This window comes from Sus scrofa, chromosome 14 (genome assembly GCF_054392235.1).
Source record: "Sus scrofa isolate SSC_HxYL_T2T_F1_AM1 chromosome 14, Sscrofa_HxYL_maternal_Yorkshire_Landrace_v2.0, whole genome shotgun sequence".
NCBI classification, from domain to species: Eukaryota; Metazoa; Chordata; class Mammalia; order Artiodactyla; family Suidae; genus Sus; species Sus scrofa.
Window position 1 is genome coordinate 55,879,237 of NC_139396.1, and position 21,681 is coordinate 55,900,917.

At 44.5% G+C, this 21,681-nt stretch overlaps 2 protein-coding genes and 1 long non-coding RNA gene across 8 annotated transcripts in view; 2 read left to right on the forward strand and 1 right to left on the reverse strand.

Annotated features, from left to right (window-relative positions):
- Positions 1–2,639, forward strand: part of VSIG10 (V-set and immunoglobulin domain containing 10) — a 99,418-nt gene extending 96,779 nt beyond the window's left edge. The window contains exon 6 of one of the 2 annotated variants that reach the window (XR_014826150.1): positions 2,521–2,639. The gene's annotated coding sequence lies outside the window, so the exon portion shown is untranslated. The remainder of the gene's footprint in view (positions 1–2,520) is intronic. The other variant, XR_014826147.1, reaches the window with a different exon arrangement.
- On the reverse strand, positions 966–20,570 carry LOC146396572 (uncharacterized). 2 transcript variants are annotated; one of them, XR_014826155.1, is made up of 4 exons: positions 20,319–20,570; positions 19,026–19,095; positions 1,153–1,207; positions 966–1,050 (listed from the first exon to the last, which is right to left on the reverse strand). It is a non-coding gene; the product is annotated as an uncharacterized LOC146396572 (long non-coding RNA). The 2 variants fall into 2 exon arrangements; XR_014826154.1 differs by lacking the exon at positions 966–1,050 and having other exon boundaries at positions 1,071–1,207.
- A 101-nt stretch (positions 20,571–20,671) lies between these two features.
- KSR2 (kinase suppressor of ras 2) overlaps positions 20,672–21,681 on the forward strand; it is a 414,955-nt gene continuing 413,945 nt past the window's right edge. For all 4 annotated transcript variants that reach the window (XM_021073978.2, XM_084994175.1, XM_084994177.1 and 1 more), the window contains exon 1: positions 20,672–21,545. In XM_021073978.2, coding sequence (XP_020929637.1) covers positions 21,366–21,545 — 180 coding nt within the window. In that variant the 5' untranslated portion in view covers positions 20,672–21,365. The remainder of the gene's footprint in view (positions 21,546–21,681) is intronic.

Genomic DNA, 21,681 nt, shown 5'->3' on the forward strand with positions numbered 1-21,681 from the left:
CTGTGCCACAAAAGAACTCCCATGCTCCCCCCCCCTTTTTTTTCTTTTTAGGGCTGCACCCACAGCATATGGAAATTCCCAGGCTAGGGGTCAAATCAGAGCTGCAGCTGCTGGCTTACACTACAGCTATAGCAATGCAAGATCTGAGCCATGTTTGTGACCTACAGCACAGCTCACTGCAGCGCTGGATCCTTAACCCACTGAGCAAGGCCAGTGATCAAACCCGCAACCTCATGTTTCCTAGTCAGATTCTTTTTGGATGCACCATGACGGGAACTCCTTTTGTTTCTTTTTATGGCTGTACCTGCAGCACACCGAAGTTCCCAGGCTAGGGGTCAAATCAGAGCTGCAGCTGCTGGCCTATGCCACAGCCACAGCACTGCAGGATCCCAGCTGCATCTGTGACCTACATCCCAGCTTGAGGCAATGCCACCAGTGGATCCTTAACCCACTGAGCGAGACTAGGGATTGAACCTGCAGATACTAGTCGGGTTCTTAACCGCTGAACCACAGTAGGAACTCCCGTGCTCCCATTTTTAAAAAAGGGAAATAGAACCTGAAATTGCGCCTGTGTGTGTGTGTGTGTGCATAGTAAAAGTATATATTAATGTGAAAAATAATCTGAAAGAGCTACCAGCCTCCTCTTCTGGTTCTTCTGCTTTCTATCATGGATAGTTGGGGGAAAACAATAACAATGATACTTCCTCTTTTCAAATTTTCTGCTAATTGTCTAAAGAGATGAAAAGAGAGAGAAAAACTTAAAATTACTGCAAGGTCGTAATCATGACCCCCCCACTGGCCAGTGCGCTCCCTGAAAGTAAACCACCTGTTCTATTCACCTTTGAATTTCTCCAGTGTGCGGTGCATAAATGCCCCATAAAAGCGTATTGGATGCAAGAAGGATGATATGGGAACTGGAGAATGCCCTAAAGGGTGTAAGAGAGGACTGGGAGCATTAAAATCGACAAATATTTATTGAGCCTTTGTCGTGTGCCACCCTGTGGCACACAAGGTGAGGGGAGGTAGTTGTTGAGCGGCCAGCCTAAAGACCTAAATGAGCAACAAATAAAGGAGGATTAGGGAGACAAGATCAAGGGCATTAGCTCTGGAGTCAGGCTGACCTGGGTTTGAATTGAGGACTCTTCAACTTACTCTTTGTTTGACCAAAGGCAAGTAGCTTCACCTTTTCGGGCCTCGTGTTCCCCACCTGCAAAATAAGGATTATAAAAACAGGGCCTACCCCAGAGAATTGTTGAGAGGAAATAAATGAGAGATTCACCTCAGGTACACTTAGCTCAGGGCTTGGGACAGGGTACGCTCTCTATAGATGTGAGGTATCACTGTAGACCAAGGCAGGGATCAAGTCCAGTGTATCTGGTGGTGCTATTCTTACTCTAGAATATCCATCTCCTTGGTGGCTTTGGCAGGCAGGGTAATTCCCTCCACCCCCAAGGTGATTCCCTCCACCCCCAAAGATGTCCACTTCCTAAATCCCCAGAACCTGTGAAGATGTTGCTTCACCTGGCAAGAGAATGCTTCACAGACGTGATTAAATTAAGGACCTTGAGGTGGGGAGATTATCCTGGATTATCCCAGTGGGCCCAGTGTAATCACAAGAGTCCTTATAAGTGAAAGAGGGAGGCAGAGGAGTCAGAGAAAGATGTGATAGGAAGCAGAGGTCAGAGCGATGTGACTGCTGGCTGGGGCCCACGAGCCCAGAATTATGGGATGTCTTTAGAAGGCAGAAAAGGCAAAGGAATGTGTTCTCTAGAGCCCCCAGAAGCAACAAAGCCCTGCCAACACCTTGGTGAGCTCAGTGGGATATTTTTAGAGTTCCAGTCTCCTGAACAATAAGATAATAAATTTGTGTTGTTCTTAGCCACCATGTTTGTGCTAATTTGTTGTGGTGGCCATGGCCGACTCACATAGTAGTGATGGGCCTGGAGGTGGGCCGGACCCTATTCAAGGAATGACCATCTGCCGGGAGAATGATCTGGAGACAGACTCTACTGTCTGCCCCTTTGGGGTCAACCTCTGCTGCAGAGAGTTGCCTCCTCCAAGTTTATGGTGAGGGAGGCAGGGCTGGGGGATGGGATGAGGTGAGATGGGGATACACTTGGCTATTTTGGCCCAACTCAGTTGCAGAATTTCCTGTCTGGTGGGCTGTTTTGATCATAGGTGGACTCTTCCCGCCGCCCAGTTCTTCTGACCTCTTTCTTTCAGGGATGTTGATTCCTAACTCTTGTACTTCAAACTCTGGCTCAGTGTTCTACTTCTGAAAAAATCAATCTGCTGGAGAAAACCATCTAAAATGGAAGGACAATGCATTCCAGATTATAGATAGCTATTTAACTGTCCCAATTTTGAAAAGCTTTTTTAAAAACTTTAAAATTCCTTTAAAAGTAGAAAATGCTCGTGCTTTATCCCTAATTCTTTCATCATTTTCTGCTCTCCTGTCCCTTTCTTAAAAATTAAATAAAATATGAATTCCTGCTGTGGCACAGTGGGTTAAGGATCCAGGGTTGTCATTGCAATGGCTTGGGTCACTGCTGTGGTGTGGGTTCAGTCCCTGGCCTGGAAACTTCTACATGCCATAGGTGTGGGCAAATACATAAATAAATAAATAAAAAGAAATAAAAGGAAGCATCTGATTTAGATTTGGGGATCACAAAGCATTTTTAAAAGCTTTGTCTGCAAATAGGAAAGCCAAGTCTAATTGCATTTGTTAATTTTATGCGTGCAGGAAGCAATTCAACTTGCTTAGGTAATAGCTGTGTTGTGCTAAGCAGTAAAACCTCACAGGAGTGTATAAAGGTGATCTTTTCTTAGACAAAGAGAACAGAGGGTACAAAAATTCATTCTTTGGTGAGCTCACTATCTGTTCACATGCATGGACATTTTATTACACAAAATGAGGTAGACAGAGAAGAATTTGTGTCCTAAAAGTTTGTTTCAAGGGAACAGAGAGGCTTAACACCCCCTTTTTGGTTTTGGACAATACTAGTTAACTAATGGGGAGATTGTTGAGAATTTAACATCCGCATAAAATGAAGGGAAGAGGAATCTTCCTTTAACAGAGAAAGAATTAAATATAGAGAACAGTGCTTCCCCGTCTTCCTTTGGTAGAGCTCTGGGTGTCCCCAGTTTAAGAAATCTTTGTGAAATTCTTAGAACACCCTCTTAAGAAAGTTTGATTCGGAGTTCCCGTCGTGGCGCAGTGGTTAACGAATCCGACTAGGAACCATGAGGTTGCGGGTTCGGTCCCTGCCCTTGCTCAGTGGGTTAGCGATCTGGCGTTGCCGTGAGCTGTGGTGTAGGTTGCAGACGCGGCTCGGATCCTGAGTTGCTGTGGCTTTGGTGTAGGCCAGTGGCTACAGCTCCGATTCAACCCCTAGCCTGGGAACCTCCATATGCCGCGGGAGCGGCCCAAGAAATAGCAACAACAACAACAACAACAACAACAAAACAACAACAAAAAAGACAAAAGACAAAAAAAAAAAAAAAATAAAAAAAAAAAATTAAAAAACGATTTATAAAAAAAAAAAAAAAAAAAAAAAAAAAAAAAAAAAGAAAGTTTGATTCAGAGCATTTGCATTTTGTTTAAAAAAACCATCACAAAATCTCCAATTAAAAATAGCATATTGGGGGAGTTCCTGTTGTGGTTCAGTGGAAACAAACCCGACTAGTATCCATGAGGATGTGGGTTCAATCCCTGGCCTGACTCAGTGGGTTAAGGATTCGGTGTTGCCATGAGCTATGGTGTAGGTTGCAGATGTGACTCAGATTGGGCATGGGTGTGGCATGGTGTAGCACCCATATGCTGTGGGTTCGGCCCTGAAAAGCAAAACAAACAAATAACAACAACAAAAAGTCAATTATTAATTCTAGGAAAAGCAAAGGGTTGTAAAAGAAAGGCATAGTTGTTGTGCATCTATTTGGTTTGGTAGAAAACAATATTTATGTGGTTGTAATATAAACATTATACAAACATTTTCCACTCTCAAATTGCTATGTCATGATGTAGAAGGAGGCTAAGTAGGGAGCGATGTTAATGCAGGAGAAATGAGTTAATAAACATTCTAAAATTGATTAATCAAGACACTTCAGTGTAAGTTTCTTACTTAGAAGGATGGTTAATAAGTAACACAGGGGAGTTCCTGTTGTGGCTCAGTGGTAATGACCCTGACTAGCATCCATGAAGATTCAGGTTTGATTCCTGGCCTCGATCAGTGGGTTAAAGATCTGTGTTTTTGTTTTGTTTCGTTTTTGTTTTTGTTTTTGTTTTTTGTTTTTTGTTTTTGCTTTTTAGGGCCACACCCAAAGCATATGGTGATTCCCAGGCTAGGGATCTAATAGGGGCTACAGATGCTGGCCTACATGGCAGCCACAGCAACACCAGAACTGAGACACATCTGTAACCTACACCACAGCTCCTGGCAACACCAGATCCTTAACCCACTGAGCAAGGCCAGGGATTGAACCCGTATCCTCATGGTTCTTAGTTGGATTCATTTCCACTGCGCCACATGGGGAACTCCAAGGATCTGGTTTTGCTGTGAACACTGGCATATGCTGCAGAAGTGGCTTGGATCCAGAGTTGTTGTGGCTGTGGCATAGGCTGGCAGCTGCAGCTCCAATTGAACCCCTAGCCTTGGAACTTCCATATACTACATGTTTGGCCTTAAAAAGAAAAAAAAAATAATGATAAAATACCTGGAGAAAATATATATGGGTTGAGTGTGGTTACCTCTAAGGAGTAGAACCTGAAAGGTGAGATGGGGAAGGGTCTTTTTTTTTTTTGGCCATGCCACAGCATGCTGAAGTTCCCATGCCACAGCAGTAACCTGAGCCACAGCAGTGACAATGCCAGATCCTTAACCTCCTAGGTCATCAGGGACCTCCCTATTTTTTTAGAGGGATCTTTTAAATTAGGTGCTTTTCTTTTCTTTTGGAAGTTCCCTAGCCAGGGGTTGAGCCACAGCCACTGTAGAAGAAATGCTGAGTAATTATGCTGTGAACCATGTGGGAAGTCCAAAATTAGATGCTTTTCAACTGTATTATTTTGAATAAATAATTTAATAATTGGAAGAGTGATATGTATTATAATATATTTGACTACAGTAATAAGTAAATGGTATTTGGAAAGTAAAAAAAATTAAAACTGAAACTTTTCAGGAACAGTTCAAATCTTCTCATGAAACTGAGGACGTGGCAAAGTGTTCTCAGTATAGTGGTCAAGCACATAGACTTTGGAGTCTGACAGTTGCTTTTTAGCCCCAGTTCTGCCATGTGCTGTGTGGCCTTGGACAATCACTTAACTTCCCTGAGCCTTGGTTTTTCTTGCTTATAGAATGGAGACATCAATAATACCTAAGTCATAGGGAATGATTTGAGAATTAAATGAAATAAAAATAAAAACAGTAACTAAGGAACTGTGCTATTTTATCCATATTATCTCATTGAATCTCAATAACCTGCAAAATTTGTGAAGGGAACATATCACCTTGTCTAATTGTTTGTTAATTGTTTAATGTTAGCAGTTTTCTGTTAGTATTTCTACGGTAATGAAGATGAATAGGAGATACCGAATGAAAAAAAGATAAACTCAATAACATTCTGCTTATTCAGAGACCAGATTTGTACAATCCTCTGTCCTCCTATTAGCCATAGTTTTGAAAATGATATAAAAAGAACAATGTCCCCAGGGCATCAAATTGACACCTTTTTGGCTTAGCGCTGCACTCTTTTTTTAAATTGTAAAATATACTTAACATAAAACCTACCATTTTCACTAAAAGTTCAGTGTCATGAAGGACATTCTCACTGTTGTGCAGCCATCACCGCCATCCATCTCCAGACCTTTTCATCTTCCCCAACTGAAACTCTGTACCCATTAACCAAGACCTCCAATTGCCCCCTCTCCCAACCCCTGGTAACCACTATTTTACTTTCTGTCTCTATGAATTTGATTATTCTAGGTAATTAGTATAAGTGGAATCACACAATAGTTGTCCTCTCATGCCTGGCTTATTTCACTGAGTATAATGTCTCTAAGTTTCATCCATGTTATACTATGTTTCAGAATTTTATCCTTTTTTTTTAAGCTGAATAATATTCAATTGCATGGATAGACCACATTTTGTTTATCCATTTGTCCACTGATGGACATTTGGGTTGTTTCCACCTTTTGGCTGTAGTGAATGATGCTGCTGTGGACCTTTATGTATAAATATCTGTTTGAGTCCCTACTTTCAATTCTTTTGGGTATATACCCAAAAGTGGAATTGCTGGATCATATGATAGATCTATGTTTAATTTTTTGAGGAGCCACCATAGTGTTTTCACAGTGGCATTATCATTTTACCTTCCCATAAGAGTTCTAATTTCTCCATATCCTCACCAATACTTGTTTTGTGCATAATTCTTTTTAAATAAATTTTATTATAGTTGGTTAAAAATTTTTATTATAGTTGATTTTGTGCCTATATTCTTGTACGCATATGGAAGAGATTCTATTGTATAGATTTTTAGAAATGGAATTGCCAGGTCAAATGTATATGACCTCCAGGAGGTTGTATCAGTTTACACTCCTAGCCATTAATGTATGGAAGTTCTTATTTGTCATTTCCTCACCAACCTTAGATAACATTGTATTTAATATTTGCTATGCAGCTTGACAAAAAAATCTCAATGCTTAAATCTGTATTTTTCTGATTACTATCAGATTATCTTTTTGCATTTTTATTGGCTATCCATGTAATTTGGCTATGGTTTAATCAGTTTTCTATTGGTGGACACTTCGTTTGGTTATCAGCCCACTGTGTATGTGAAATGGCCAAAGAGGAGGGTGAATTTTGAAAGCTATTAGAAATGCATTCAAAGATGATAGAATGACTACAGAGACATTCAAAATGATAACCCTGAGTCATCAAGTAGTTACACCGGATTTAGGAAGTAGAATAGTATTTTACAAAGAGTTCTATCAAAAATGGTTAAAAATATAAAGGCTTGGTAATTTTTAAAAGCTACCACTTACTGAACATCAACCATGCATCATCCTCTGTGTTAGAAGCTTTTCATACACCATTTTATGTCATTTTGGCTTCAATAGGTATCATCTCATTTTACAGTCGTGGAGATGGATTCTGGAGATGTGCACAAGATTCATGAAGCAAAGTCGGTGAGTGGGTAGTGGATCCCAACCTAAATTTGATGCCCTTGAGAGTAACAACTGAAGTGGGTCCTGGAGCCTCATGGAGACGAAAGTGTGGGCTACCTGAGCCATGATGACAGTGTCTCGAATATCCTGGGGCTTTTTTGTTTTGGTTTTGTTCTTTTTTGTGTGCATGTGCAAACTCAGAATCAGTAAACTTCCATATAAAGACTTGACTGCAGTTCTACTCAAGGTATGCATCGTGACTCATTGGGAAGTGACTTCAGGGGCTACTTAGATACAATATTAAATGGCCCTGAATCACCCAATGAGGAAGTTATTCCTCTTTCATTCCCTTGCAATCATTTCATCAAGGAGAAAGTCTCCATGTGAGGCTAGAATGTCTGTAACACTTCTCTAACCCTTGGCAATTTTTTTAAAAACAAAGATGCTGCTGCAGATTCAGAGCTTTAGCAGGTAACAGTGTCTAGGTGGAATTTAATAACATTATTATTATTTTATTTCATTTTATTTTGCTTTTTAGGGCTGCCTACAGCTGCCGGCCTACACCACAGCCACAGCAATGCAGGATCTGAGCCCTGTGTGAGCTACACCACAGCTCACAGCAATGGCAGATCTTTAACCCACTGAGCGAGGCCAGGGAGTAAACCTGCATTTTCATGGATACTAGTCAGATTTCTTTCTGTTGTGCCACAAAGGGAACTTCTATTTTTAAAATTATATTTACTTTTACAGTTTTTTTTTTTTTTTTTTTTGTCTTTTTGTCTTTTTTTGTTGTTGTTGCTATTTCTTGGGCCGCTCCCGCAGCATATGGAGGTTCCCAGGCTAGGGGTTGAATCGGAGCTGTAGCCACCGGCCTACGCCAGAGCCACAGCAACGCGGGATCTGAGCCGCGTTTGCAACCTACACCACAGCTCACGGCAACGCCGGATCGTTAACCCACTGAGCAAGGGCAGGGACCGAACCCGCAACCTCATGGTTCCTAGTCGGATTCGTTAACCACTGCGCCACGACGGGAACTCCCACTTTTACAGTTTTAATTCACCTGAGTGAAATAAATTTCCCTCTTAAATTTACTTTTGTAAAATCAAAAAGTCACTTTATAGAAAATTATAAGCATATGCTATGTCAGACTGTAAAACAATTGGGGAAAATATTGCCCATAAAGTTGGTATTCAAATGAACTTTTGGAGTAGTTGCTGCTATGGTGCAGTGGGTTAAGAATCCGACTGCTGCGGCTCAGGTCACTATGGAGGCAAGTGTTCAATCCCTGGCCCTGCACAGTGGGTTAAGGATCTGGCATTGCCACAGCTGTGCTATAGGTCTTAGCTGTGGCTCAAATTCAACCCCTGGCCCAGGAACTTCCATATGCTGCAGGTGGAGACAAAAAAAAAAAAAAGTTTTGGAGACCTTACTCTAGTGGATTTGTAAGAGTGTAAGAATAGTAGTTGGGCTCCATGGGTACTATTATTTGTTAACTCTGTTCATACTTTACTAGCCTTAGGGTACATCAAGGCCACATGGGATACTTGTTAAAATGCAGATCCCCAGGAGATTAACTCCAGAAAGCCTCAGGAAGTCTGAAGTAGGATCTGGGATTTTGCAATTTTGATATAACCGGTCAGCTTGAGGCACTTGCAGAAATTCTGAATTGGATCTTCCACTTTTAACCCAGTACAGATTTTTTTAAAAAGATAGAGTTGGAGTTCCTGTTGTGGTACAGAGGAAATGAATCCGACTAGGAACCAGGAGGTTGAAGGTTCAATCCCTGGCCTCGCTCAGTGGGTTAAGGATCCAGCATTGCCCTGAGCTGTGGTGTAGGTCACAGACATAGCTCAGATCCTGTGTTGCTGTGGCTGTGGTATAGGAAGGCAGCTACAGCTCCAATCCAACCCGTAGCATGGGAACCTCCATATGCTGCCGGCACAGCCCTAAAAAGGCAAATAAATAAATAAATTAAAAAAAATAGTGCTGCATGTGCATGAACCTGCCATGCCACAGAGGTGCTTTTTGAATGTTCAGGAAGTGTTCTATGCACTTTATGCACGTTGGGTTATTGGAACCTCAGTACCACTCCAGGAGGCAGACTACTATTACTCTTAGGTTACAGGTGAGAAAACCCAGACAGAGAGCTGAAATTCCTTGAATAAGGTCATAGGGCCAGGAGGCAGCAGAGCTGGGATTTGAACTTGACTATCTGGCTCAGAGCCCAGACTCAGGGTTTCCCTGTAGTCTGTTTTCTCTCCTGGACTCCAGCTCTGTTTGTGACGATGAAGAATCGTCAGCCCCTTCATTCTCCATCCTATTGTCCTGTCAGGAAATCAGACTATTTATAATCAGAAATATATCGATATTTGGGTCGAATACATAAACGAATCAATGACTGGGTGAATGTCGCAGGATCGAGGACAATTAACCTTCTAGCTCAGCTGACACCAGGGACTAGTTCTGTCTTTAAAAATGGAAAGCCAACATTTGTACTTCCCACGATGAAAAAAAAAAAGCGTTCTCTATTTACCAAGAAAACTAAACTGGTACTGATTTATCTGATTCTGTGCACAAAAAGCACAAGCTAGGGGGAAAACCTGTGATTTGTGCCGCTCAACATTTCTAATTTTCTCCCCCATTTCTTCAAAGAAAAGGAAAGTCCAAAAATCGCAGATGAGACTTGCAAAGGACCTTCAGTTCCATTTTTCCGACTTGGGTACAAAATGAAGCTCAATAAGCCCTGGGTCTGTACCTTTCAAAGGCAGTCAAATTTGAGGCTCATCCAGGACGACGTGGGCAATTTTGTTCACTTACCACATGCATTTCTTTTCTCTTTTTTCTCCCCCCCCACCAAGTCACAGATGGGTGCTGGAAGCTGAGCCAACACTGGGCTACAAGGCGAGACACAGACAGCTGTGGCGGGTTCTGCTTTTATCCACCAGACACGTGGTCCCTATGTGGGCCGGAGGCAGTGATGGCTTCGTCTCTGCCTGGGCACAGCTGACCACAGCAAAGGTCAGTCTTGGGGTAGGTGGCATGCGTTGAATATGTGCAGACTATGGAACAGGTTTTGTTTTTCCTGCCAGCAGATGCTTTTTTGTGCTGTTGAATTGCTCTGGTGGAGAGAGCCGAGGAGCAGGAGCACATGGAAAATGCATGGCCAGGATGTCAGCAATTGCGTCACAGTTGCACTTTGCAAAGGGGTGATCACTTTGAACAATGCACACACATTCACATGACAAATCATTAAGACTCCAGGCTGAGGAAATGGCATGTGTGCTTTATCAGATGGCTCCCTTCCACCACAGCATGCTATGGACTGGAGCCCTTGACACCAACTAAACAAATGTGGGGTGAGCTTTTAGATTTTTATGAGGCACTTCAGATGTCCTTTAGATAATGAAGCAGTGGACTCCCCTCCAAAAAAAAAAAAAGAGATGATTTACTCATATGTTTCTTGTATCTGTCAAGATGACTGTGGGCTTGAAGATAGCTTGTGTCTGAATGGGTGGGTATTGAGAACAACAGGAGATATGTTAGTAAAAACTACCAAGATTTTTAACTTGTTACATGTGTAGTTTGATCTGTGACATCTGAACCTAGAAAAGGGTGACTCAGTAGTTCTTGACTTTGGCTGCATATTAGAATTACCTGGGGAGCTTTGGAAAATCCCAGTGCCTGGGCTGCACCCCACACCAAAAAACCCAGAATTGGGGGCGGGGGGGGCAGTATGTGTGTGTAGGACCCAGGTCTCAGTTCTTTGAAAAGTTTCCCGGGTGCTTCCCATGTGCAGCTAAGGTTCTGAATCACTGATTTAAGACGAAATTTCCTTACCTTTGCAAAAGGCACATAGCGTTTCGGGGGAAACGGGAATGCACTGCTGTCTCATTTACAAAGGAATGAAAATGGAAGTCACCATCTAGTGTGCCTGATTTCCACTCTTGATTATCTACCTCTCTTCTAAGTTTTTTGTTCAAGTATTGGAAATCCTGCGCTTTAGTGCCTCTGTGGACCAGGATGGTACCACAGAGAAGGGAAGGACCCCAGGTGAAGGCTTGGGGAAAGGGGACCGGAGGGGACTGGAAAGCTTCAGCCCCAAAGTAGAATAGCCCCTCCACTTTCTTGGCTTCGCCAGGGCAAATGCCACCTAAATGGGGCCAGGGTTTTCCATTTTCCCCAATAAGGTGGTCATCAGAAATTTTTTGATGTGAAATATCCCCTTTTAGAAATATCTACCACAAATTCAAATTCTTTTAAAACTCCCTGAAGCCAGATGAAACTCATCTGCTGCCAAATTTGGCCCCATGGGCTGCCTTTTAGTTCACCTAGTTTAAATACTTTGGGTGGATTTTTCTTTTCTTTTTTTTTATTGTAGTGAAATACACCTAACATAACATTTCCCATTCTAATTTTTTTTTTCTATTTCTTATTTTTTTCTTCTTTTTGGGCCACTCCTGTGGCATGTGGAAGTTCCTGGGCCAGGGACTGAACCCATGCCACAGCAGCAACCCAAGCCACTGTAGTGATAATGCCAGATCCTTAACCTGCTGCACCACAATAGAACTCTCTGTTCCAATCATTTTATTTTGCTTTGTCTTTTTTTTCTTTCTTTTTTTTTTTTAAGGGCAGCACCTGTGGCATATGGAGGTTCCCAGGCTAGAGGTTAAATGAATCAGAGCTGTAGCTGCTGGCCTACACCACAGCCATAGCAATGCCAGATCTGAGCTGCACGTGTGACCTATGACACAGCTCACTGCAATGCCTGATCCTTAACCCACTGAGTGAGGCCAGAGATTGAACCAGTGTCCTCATGGATACTAGTTAGGTTTTTTAAGCACTCACTCTCCTTTCCTCCTCTCCTCCAGTCTGCTTTGCCTATTCTGGTTATTCCGTATAAGTAGAATCAGATGACTTTTTGTGCCTGGCTTCTTTCCCTCAGCATAGCGTTTTCAAGTTCATCCACATTGTAGCCCGTGACAGTGCTTCATTCCTTTTTTATGGCTGAATAAGTTTCTGTTGTATGGATAGATCATATTTTATCTGCTCATTAGATGACAGAGAGCTGGGTTGTTTCCATCTTTTGGCTCTTGTGAATAGTGCTGCTATGAACATCTGTATGCAAGTTTTCTTTCAACTCAGGGATGGTTCTTATACAACAACATGCACTCCCATAGCGCTGATCCCAACTTTAGAGGGATACTCATGGGGAAAGGGGAGTGGAGGGGACTGGAAAGCTTCAGCTTAGCACATGAGTTGGAACATCATGCTAGGTGACCACTTTGTCCCAGTTTTCTTTGGACTGTCACAGTTTTAGCACTGAAGGCCCCACATCCCAGGAAATCCCTCAGTCCCAAATAAACCAGGATGGATGGGCCCCCATAGAGGCTGCTGGGGCTGATAAGTAGAGGAAGGGCTGACCATACCTTTGTCATTCCCAAGCATAAGCCCTCTCATAGCAAGGCCAAATCCAAATGGTTTTAGCGTTTTGATTGTGACCTTATTTTATTTTATTTTTTATTTATTTTGGCCACATCTGCGGCATGTGGAAGTTCCCAGGCCAGGGGTCAAACCCATACTATAGCAGTGATCCAGGTTACAGCAGTGATAATACTGGATCTTTAACCACTAGGCCACCAGAGAGCTCCTTGATTGTGACTTTAAAAATCATTGTGGCAAATATATGTTCCTTGAAGCTGTCTGTAATGACCATTGACTTCAGGCCTCAGTGCTTTGGCAAAAGTCAGTGCTTCTGTGTGCACTGGAAGATTCCCATTCCTTCTTTTATTTATTTATTAAAAATATGTTTTTAAATGGAATTATAGTTGGTTTACTATATTGTGTTAGTTTCTGGTGTACAGCAAAGTGATTCATATATATATGTATATATATACATATATATATATATATGTATATATATATACTTTTTCATATTCTTCTCCACTATCATTTATTACAGGATATTGAATATAGTTCCCTGTGCTATACAGTAGAACCTTTTTTTTTTTTTTTTTAATTGGCTGCACCCATGGCATATGGAAGTTACTGGGCCAAGGATTGACTTGAACTGTGACCTGAGTTGCAGGCTGTGGCAACACAAGATCCTTTAACCCACTGCTCCAGTGTGGGTATCAAACCCACACCTTTTCAGTGACCTGAGCTGCTGCTGTCAGATTCTTAACCCACTGTTCCATGGTGGGAACTCCAGGACCTTGTTGTTTATCCATTTGATGTGTAATAGTTTGCACCTGCTAACCCCAAAATTCCACTCCAACCCTCCCCCTCCTCCTTCCCCCTTGGGGAGAACAAGTCTATTCTCTGTGTCTGTGAGTCTGTTTCTGTTTTTTAGATAATTTCATTTGTGTCATATTTTAGATTCCACATATAAGTGATATCATATGGTATTTGTCTTTCTCTTTCTGACTTCTCCCTTAGTATGATAATCTCTAGGTCCACAAAAGGTCATATATTGTATGATTCCACTTATATGGAATAGCCAGAATAGGTAACTCCACAGGAACATAAAGCATATTAGCAGTTGCCAGAGGTAGGGAAAAGGGGGGAAGGTAGAGTGACCCCTAAATGTGTTAGGAGTTTCCTTTTGGAGTGATAAAAAAGTTCTGAAACTAGATAGTGGTGATGGTTGCACAACAGCATGAATGCACTGAATGTCACTAGTTGTAAATTTTAGGTAATGTATATTTTTCACTAATAAAAACAAAACACAAGTACTGGGAACTTCATCAGGGCTGCTGCAGATGGAGGGCATGCAGGTTGTTTCCTTCATAAGGTGCCCAGATTGGGGCGAGTCTGAGATCCAGACGGTGCTCTGCCCCTCAAAGTGTGACCCCTGGGACCCTTGAAGAGCAGATGCCTTTTCCTGGTTCACACAGAAATACCACTTGGGCTAATGCAGAACTCCATAGACAAGATAGTATGAGAAGTAAGCAGGCTTGGTTGATGACATCACTTTAGCGCAGTTTTCAAAACTCTTTGGCTGAGCATCTCTCAGTATTTTGAGAGTACCATAGCATGCATCCTTTTCTGTCCTGAGGGTGCTGTGTCTGAAAACTCACAGCACATCGTTCAGTGCTTAATTTGTAAAGCCAGCATAAATCACTGGACTAAATTGTCAATTACCATGAGCTCAAATTATCTCGCCATCAAAAGAGTGATCTGGCTGTTTTGCTCATGCTGGAAAATTAAGAGACAGAGGCAAAAGGCCAAAAGGAGAAGAAGTATAGAAAAAGTCAGTTTTCTGATGTTGGGAAAACTTCACGAGGTTAGACGGGAACTTTCTGCTTGCATTCATCAAAGGTATTTTTTAAAAAGCCATTTATGTTTTGGGGATCAGTGAGTTAGAACAGAGCAATAATAATGCTCTCGCAGCTATGGAAGATTTGATCATCTCCTTGGGGCCAGTGTTCTGAAATATTTCAAAGACGTCAGTAGGAAAAAAGCAAAGAAGCAATGCTCTGGGAAAACAGTATGTTGAGCCCCTTTAAGAACAAGTCAGGAGTTCCCACTGTGGCACAACCAGATTGGGGTAGGCGGCATCTCTGCAGCACCAGGACCCCAGTTCAATCCCTGGCCTCGGACAGCTGTGGCGTGGGTCGCTACTGTGGCTCAGATTCGATTCCTGGCCTGGGAACCCCATATGCCTCGGGGCAGCCAAAAAAGAAAAAAAAAAGAACAAGTCAATAGTAGTTTTTGTTTGTTTGTTTGTTTGTTTAGTTCCAGGATCACTGACCACCCGTCTAACCTGTGAATCTGACATTTTCCACTTTTCATCTCTATTCACCATATAATTTAGAGAAGAGACTACTGGGGGCAGGTCATCGCTAATACAACAAGGTGTGGAATCAGAGTTCTCCTGTCAACCCAGAGCTACAGCCAAAGCTTCAAAAGTGAGGGCAATGGATAACGATATTCTTCCTTCTGTTAACAGGTGGCCAGACTGGTCCTCTTACCATCAGTAACCATCAACCTCCAGCTTACACAACAAGGTCAAGATCTTATCCAGAGGAGGTTTCTCTGACAGGTCTCTGCAGGGGCTTTTTTCCCCTTCCCTTCCAATCCCCGAGCTGAGAGAGGAGATTTCAAAGAAGAATCACTCATGAGACTGGGGTTAGGGGTAGAGGCTGCGTCTCCCTGCCAGCTGAAGCCTGCCTGGGGTGAGGAGAGGGCAGCATGGCAAAGGTGCATCCTGTTTCCCATGGGCCAGAGCATATGTGCTTAGACTTGAGTCATCCTGAAAAACTCATGCAAGAGGGCAGCCTGCCAGAGAAGGGGCCCACAGAAAGAGAATGGAGGGTACTTCCCCGGGGATGAGTGGAAAAGGGGTGTCCCAGCCTATGTCTTGAGTCCCCACGTGGTCCCCATGGAGGTCTCCAAAGATGCCTCCACGTGAAAGAGCCAGCATGTGAGTGCTTACCACAACATGGGGGGTGGGGGGCTCTGACACTCATGCAAGAATGATACCTATACTCACGTGTCCCATCTGAGGCTCCCTTTCCACCCATTCCTCTGCTCCTGGACTCCAGCAAGGAGGGGAAGCTGGAGAGGAGGCAGGAAAGGATACACCTGCCCTAGTCTCCACTACGGCTTCCTGAGCAATCCGTGGGCCAGACCAGAGGGGTGAGGAAGAGGTGTTAAAGTGGATGTGAGACTGAAGTTTTGGTTGGATGAGACTGGACTTCTCATATTTAAATTTGAGACTATTCTGATACTTGAAACTAAAAGCTATGGGCTCTAATGAGGTATTGCCAAGTTCAACACATTCACCAGCCCAGTAACTAGCCCACTATTGATGAAGCTACTCTGAGACACTCATCATTCAGAGGTAAATGCAGTTTCTGGGATGAAATACAATACAGTTCTCATCAGTTAGCTCTAGTTCTCTAAGCTTGAAATTGGTGAGGTTCTTATTGATTTGAGGTGTGAACCCCTCTACCAGGGGCAGCAAACACAAATGCCTTCCAAGTGATGAATGCAGGGGGCTGGGTGGGGACGCTGGTGAACTGCAGAGCCTGTATCCCATCAGAAAGGGCCAATTTTTGCCCAGCGTGGCCATGTTTTTCCATTTTCAAAGAAAGGCCAGACATCTCCATTTTTTGGCCACGCCCATGGCATGTGGAAGTTCCAGGCCAGGGATCAAACATGTGCCACAGCAGTGACCCAAGCCAATGCAGTGACACCACCAGATCTTTTTTTTTTTTTTTTTTTTTTTTTTTTTTTTGTCTTTTTTTGCTATTTCTTGGGCTGCTCCCGCGGCATATGGAGGTTCCCAGGCTAGGGGTCTAATCGGAGCTGTAGCCACTGGCCGACGCCAGAGACACAGCAACGCGGGATCTGAGCTGTGTCTGCAACCTACACCACAGCTCACGGCAACGCCTGCCGGATCGTTAACCCACTGAGCAAGGGCAGGGATTGAACCCGCAACCTCATGGTTCCTAGTCGGATTCGTTAACCACTGCGCCACGACGGGAACTCCACCACCAGATCTTTAACCTGCTGCACCACGAGAGAACTCCAGAAATCTCCAATTATTGGTAGTGTCTCCTGATTTTGGAATTACTGGCAAGAACATTAGTCAGGGTTCTTTGTTGCAAAAGGCACCATCTACTCCAGGTAGTTTAACAGGGTGGTGCTATGGACTGAATTGTGTCCCCCAAGTTCATATGTTGAAGCCTTAACCCCCAGTGGGTCTTTACAGTCTTTAGGAGGTAATGATGAAGTCAAAAGGGTAAAGCCCTAATCCAGCAGGGCTGTGGCCTTATAAGAGGAGGAAGCCACATGAGCCATGTCTGCCACATGGACACAATGAGAAGCAGCCACCTGCAGTCTAGGAAGAGAGCCCTCACCAGAACCCAAACATGCTGTCACCCCAATCTCAGACTTCCGGCCTCCAGAACTGTGAGAAAATAATTTGCTGTTGTTTAAGCCACCATGGCTATGGTATTTTGTTAGGGCAGCCTGAGCAGATTAAGACAGGTAGTTAGAAAGCCTATAGAAACTCCAAGAGGACAAGAGAGCCAGGTTCAGACTATGTAGCTAGGAATGCTTTGCAAACCACACTTTGGGGCTGCTCATGCCATGCCTTTTAGCATAAACACCAAGCTTATATGGGGGAGCACACCTGGAAGCAGGTGCATTGGCTGCCATGCTCACTGTCATGTATATTTCTCCTCTTTGTTGCTCAATTTCCAGTAGCAATCTCATGTGTCTATGGCAGAGCCCATCACATGAAACCTGGCTGCAAAAAAAGGTTCTGGAAAAGTGCTTTGGTTTCTCTTATGGAAAAGTGGGACTCATAATGTGGGGGCATTTTCCAAACATAGGAAGGATATTCAAAGGAGGCTGGGTGGATACAAAGCATAGCAAATGTCCACTGTAGCACTCCATTGGAAAAAAAAGGGGGCAGGTGTCAAACAGAATGCATGTGTGCTGCTTACAATCCTGCCAGGTTATGACCCTGATGGACTACTTTCACTGTTCAAACTTCCACCTCAGAAAACAACTAGAAAAGTCAGATAAAATCATCATCATCATTGTTGTCATTGTCATCATGGTCATTGTCATCACTGTCATCTGCTGAAAGGCATTCAGAGAGCTGCAGAGGCAACGAGGACAAGAGGGACCAAGATTCTGGAGAGAGAGGAACTGTATGGAGGTGAGCTGAAATTGTGAAGCCACTTTCCCCCAGAGGCATTTGCAAATTTGGGCACATCGAATCTAGAGTTTTCCCAGGCAGGGAGCTATTTCTGGGGAACATAGAAACCACAGAACTTTTGTCAGTCTCATAGGGTAGGAAGACAAAACTGGTGATGTTAAGGTCTAATATCGAAGAGAGAAGGAATAGGGGACAGAAAAATGAGCTTGATAGATGGCAATTTCACCCTTAAGCCATTTAGCAAATTCTGAAACAGTGCAGGTCCAGAGGCTAAGAGGCCAAGCAAAAGGTTCCTGAAAGACAGAACAGAAAGTTTTCAGCAGTTTTGCTGTGTTATAGAGACAAGGATTAGAGCTTGGGAGCGGGGTGGGGGGAATGTTCTCAGTGAACACCTGCATTTCTCAGTTGGAAATCTTGAAAGGCCAGGGCTGAGAGGTGAGAGCCAAAGTTAAGTGGTGTCTTATCAAAACTGTAATCCAGGAGTTTCCTGGTGGCCTAGTGGTTAAAGATTGAGCATTGTCACAGCTGTGGCTTAGGTTTGATCCCAGGCCTGGGAATTTCCTCACCCCAAAACAGAAACAACTGCAATCCAGCCTCCATCCAGTTTAGCCTCTGATTGGATTAAGATGGTCAGTCCTCCTGCTGTCTGACTTGCAGAGAAGGGTGAGCCCTCTCCAGAATTAGACAATATCACCTGGAGACTCTAGATATTTTCTTCATGCACAGACATTGTATGGCACTCAACAAAAATGTAAAGGCCTGCCAAGAGACAGGACCAAATCGCTGAAAACAGAGAAGAACAGTCAATAGAAATAGACCCCACAGGTAACCAAGGCATTGGAATTAGACAAGGGCTTTAAAATAACTATGGGAGTTCCTGTTGTGGCACAGCAGAAACAAATCTGACTAGGGACAATGAGGTAGCGGGTTCAATCCCTGGCCTTCATCAGTGCGTTTGGGATCTGGCGTTGCCATGAGCTATGGTGTAGGTCGCAGACGCAACTCAGATCTGGTGTTGCAGTGGCTGTGTTATAGGCTGGTGGCTACAGCTCCGATTCAGCCCCTAGCCTGGGGACCTCCATATGCCGTGGGTGCGGCCCTAAAAAGACAAAAAATAAATAAAATAACCATGATTAATATGTTCAAGAAAAACAAAGCAAAATACAGAGAAAATAGGTAAAAAGAGAATTTTACCAGAGAACTGGAGTCCATAAACTTCATAGTCCAAAAGATTGAGGGCATAGAGAACTCACTTGAGTTCTTCCTGGAGGAGAGAGAGAGAGAGAGAGATTTTGAAAATGCTGATTCAGCTCTATATGCGCCATTAAACCCCACCACTCAGTCTTAAAAGTTTGCCATCACTGAGTGTCATTCCTTCTACTTTTTAAGTGGCTTCCTTTAAGGGATACCTACTGTACTATGAGTTTTGATTCTACTCTGCCCCATAAGCCCAGTCCCTGGAATGGAGCTTTGTTGACCCACTGAAAGTTGTGCCTTTTGCTAATTATCCTAAACACATCCTTTGGGCAATGTGTGTTGGGAGTCCTATAAGATAATCAGGGAGATGAGGCCTTTGAGATGACATTCGAGTTGACATTAAGTGACAAGCAGCCAACCAGGAGAGGTTTAGGGGGAATTTTGACCTGGGCAGAGAGGACAAAGACCTCTGAGGCAAGACTATGTCTGGCAATTAAGCCAGGGGTTTGGCTAACTTTTCTCTAACGGACCAGATAGTAAATATTTCTAGCTGTTGCCAAGTCATACAGTGTCAGTTGCAACTAAATTCTGCTGTTATAATGCAAAGGTAAAAATGCAATAAATAAACTGGTGGCAGTGTTCCAATAAAACTTTATTTATGAGCATTGAAATTAGAATTCCTTGTAATTTTCACGTTGCAAAATATTCGTTAGACTTTTCCCCAACCATTTTAAAATGTAAAATCCATCCTCAGCTCTGGGAGCCTAGTTTGCTGATATAAGGTCGGTTAGGTAGGCTGGGATCAGATCATGAGGGACATGTAGGACATGGTAACAATCAGATTAAGGCAAAGCCCTTTTCACTCTCCAAATGGAAAGCCACATGTCAGGGTCACTGCAGGCCAAGGTACCAATTCTGGGAGGCACCTTCCTACAGCTCATGGGAGATCATCAGATTTTTTTTGTTTGTTTTATCCCCCCCCCCCATATCAAGAAGGACAAAAAGATACACCCACACACACCCATACACACCCCCCACACACACACCGAGACGGAAAGCTAGAGAGGACGTGCCCAGGTTTGCGCTGACATTTCTCTAGCACGCACTATGGGGTTTAAAGTTGGGCGCACACCTGCTCCCAGCCAGAGCGCACCTGCTGAGTCGCGCTCTGGCCTCGTCTCGCGAGAGCGGTGCTGTAGTAGGGGCCCCCACCCCCACCCCGCCACCAAATCCTTCTCCCCGCCCCCTCGTCCAGCCTACGCGCTCTAGCACACTCCCTGCAATCTCCACCTCCTCCGGGAGCCGACTCGGCCCGCCGTGCGCGCTTCCCTCGCGCCCACGCCCGCCGGTCGCTCGCTCGCACGCACGCCCGGTAGTAATTTCACTTTGCCACGCGAGCTCCGCATCCCCTAGAAATCCCGCCCCCCGCTCCCCTGGGCCCCTGCCGGAGCCGTCCCGCTCCCTGCCAGGTGCGCGAGCCTGCGCGTTCCTCCTCCGCCTCCTCTGGCTGGTCCCTGGCGCGCCGGGGCCGGGACCCGGCGGGGGCGGATGCGCGCACGGCGCCTTTCCACCAACCCGCTACCCTGCAGGTCCCTCGCTCGTTCTCCATCCCTCGCCTCGCTCCCCCCCGCCCCACTTTGATTGACAGGCAAGATGTCGGTGTGGAGCGAGGCAGGAGCGAATGCAGCAGCCGTCACCCCCGGAGCCCGGCGGCGGCAGCAGCAGCAGCAGCGCGAGGACGAGACAGCAGCCAGCCGCAGTCGCCGCCGCAGCCGCGGGAGCAATGCAGACAGCATCTTGAGAACGCGCTAAAGCACCTCAAACGGTGGACAATGCCGTGTCACTGCAACTGGGAGGGGGGCAAACCAGATTTTTTTTGACATAAAAGCCAGCCAGCCAAAAATATATAATTTTGTCCTTCACGGAGCCGGTGTGTAAAGAGTGAGCGCTATTTTCCTTCTCCTCCTCCTCTCCCTCCCCCTCCTCCTCCTCTTTTTCCTCCTCCTCCCTAAGTGTACAGACAGCATCACATCACCTGGTTCGCTTCTGAGAAACAGCATCTCTCCTTTTCAGGGACCAGAGACTCAGAGAGAGGAGACGTTCTAATGGAGTCTGCTTGATACCCCAAAATAAAATAATAAATTTTGGCTCTTGTCCCCTCCTCCCACCCCACCCCCTCAACCCTGTGTGAGATGTTGGGTTTCTTCTTCATGAGACATTGTTGAGAAGTCGCAGTGGTTGGAGAGGCGGAGGGGGTAGACCTACCTCTACTCCCCCCACACCCCCTTTTTTCTCTCTGGGAGGAGGAGGAGGGGAAGGGGGCTTGCAGAGCAAGCGATGGATGAGGAAAACATGACGAAAAGCGAGGAGCAGCAGCCTCTGAGTTTGCAAAAAGCCTTACAGCAGTGCGAGTTGGTCCAAAACATGATAGACCTGAGCATCTCCAACCTGGAAGGGCTTAGGACCAAATGTGCTACCTCCAACGACCTCACACAGAAAGAGATCCGGACCCTGGAGGTAGGTGTTGCCTATGGAAAAACAGCAATCCTTCCTTCCCTCCCCTTTCTCTCCCACCATCCCCTTTCCCTTGATTCTGTTTGTTGGGGGTGGGGTGGGGGTGGGAGGGGAGCAAGGTGGGCACGGTTGGTCTTCT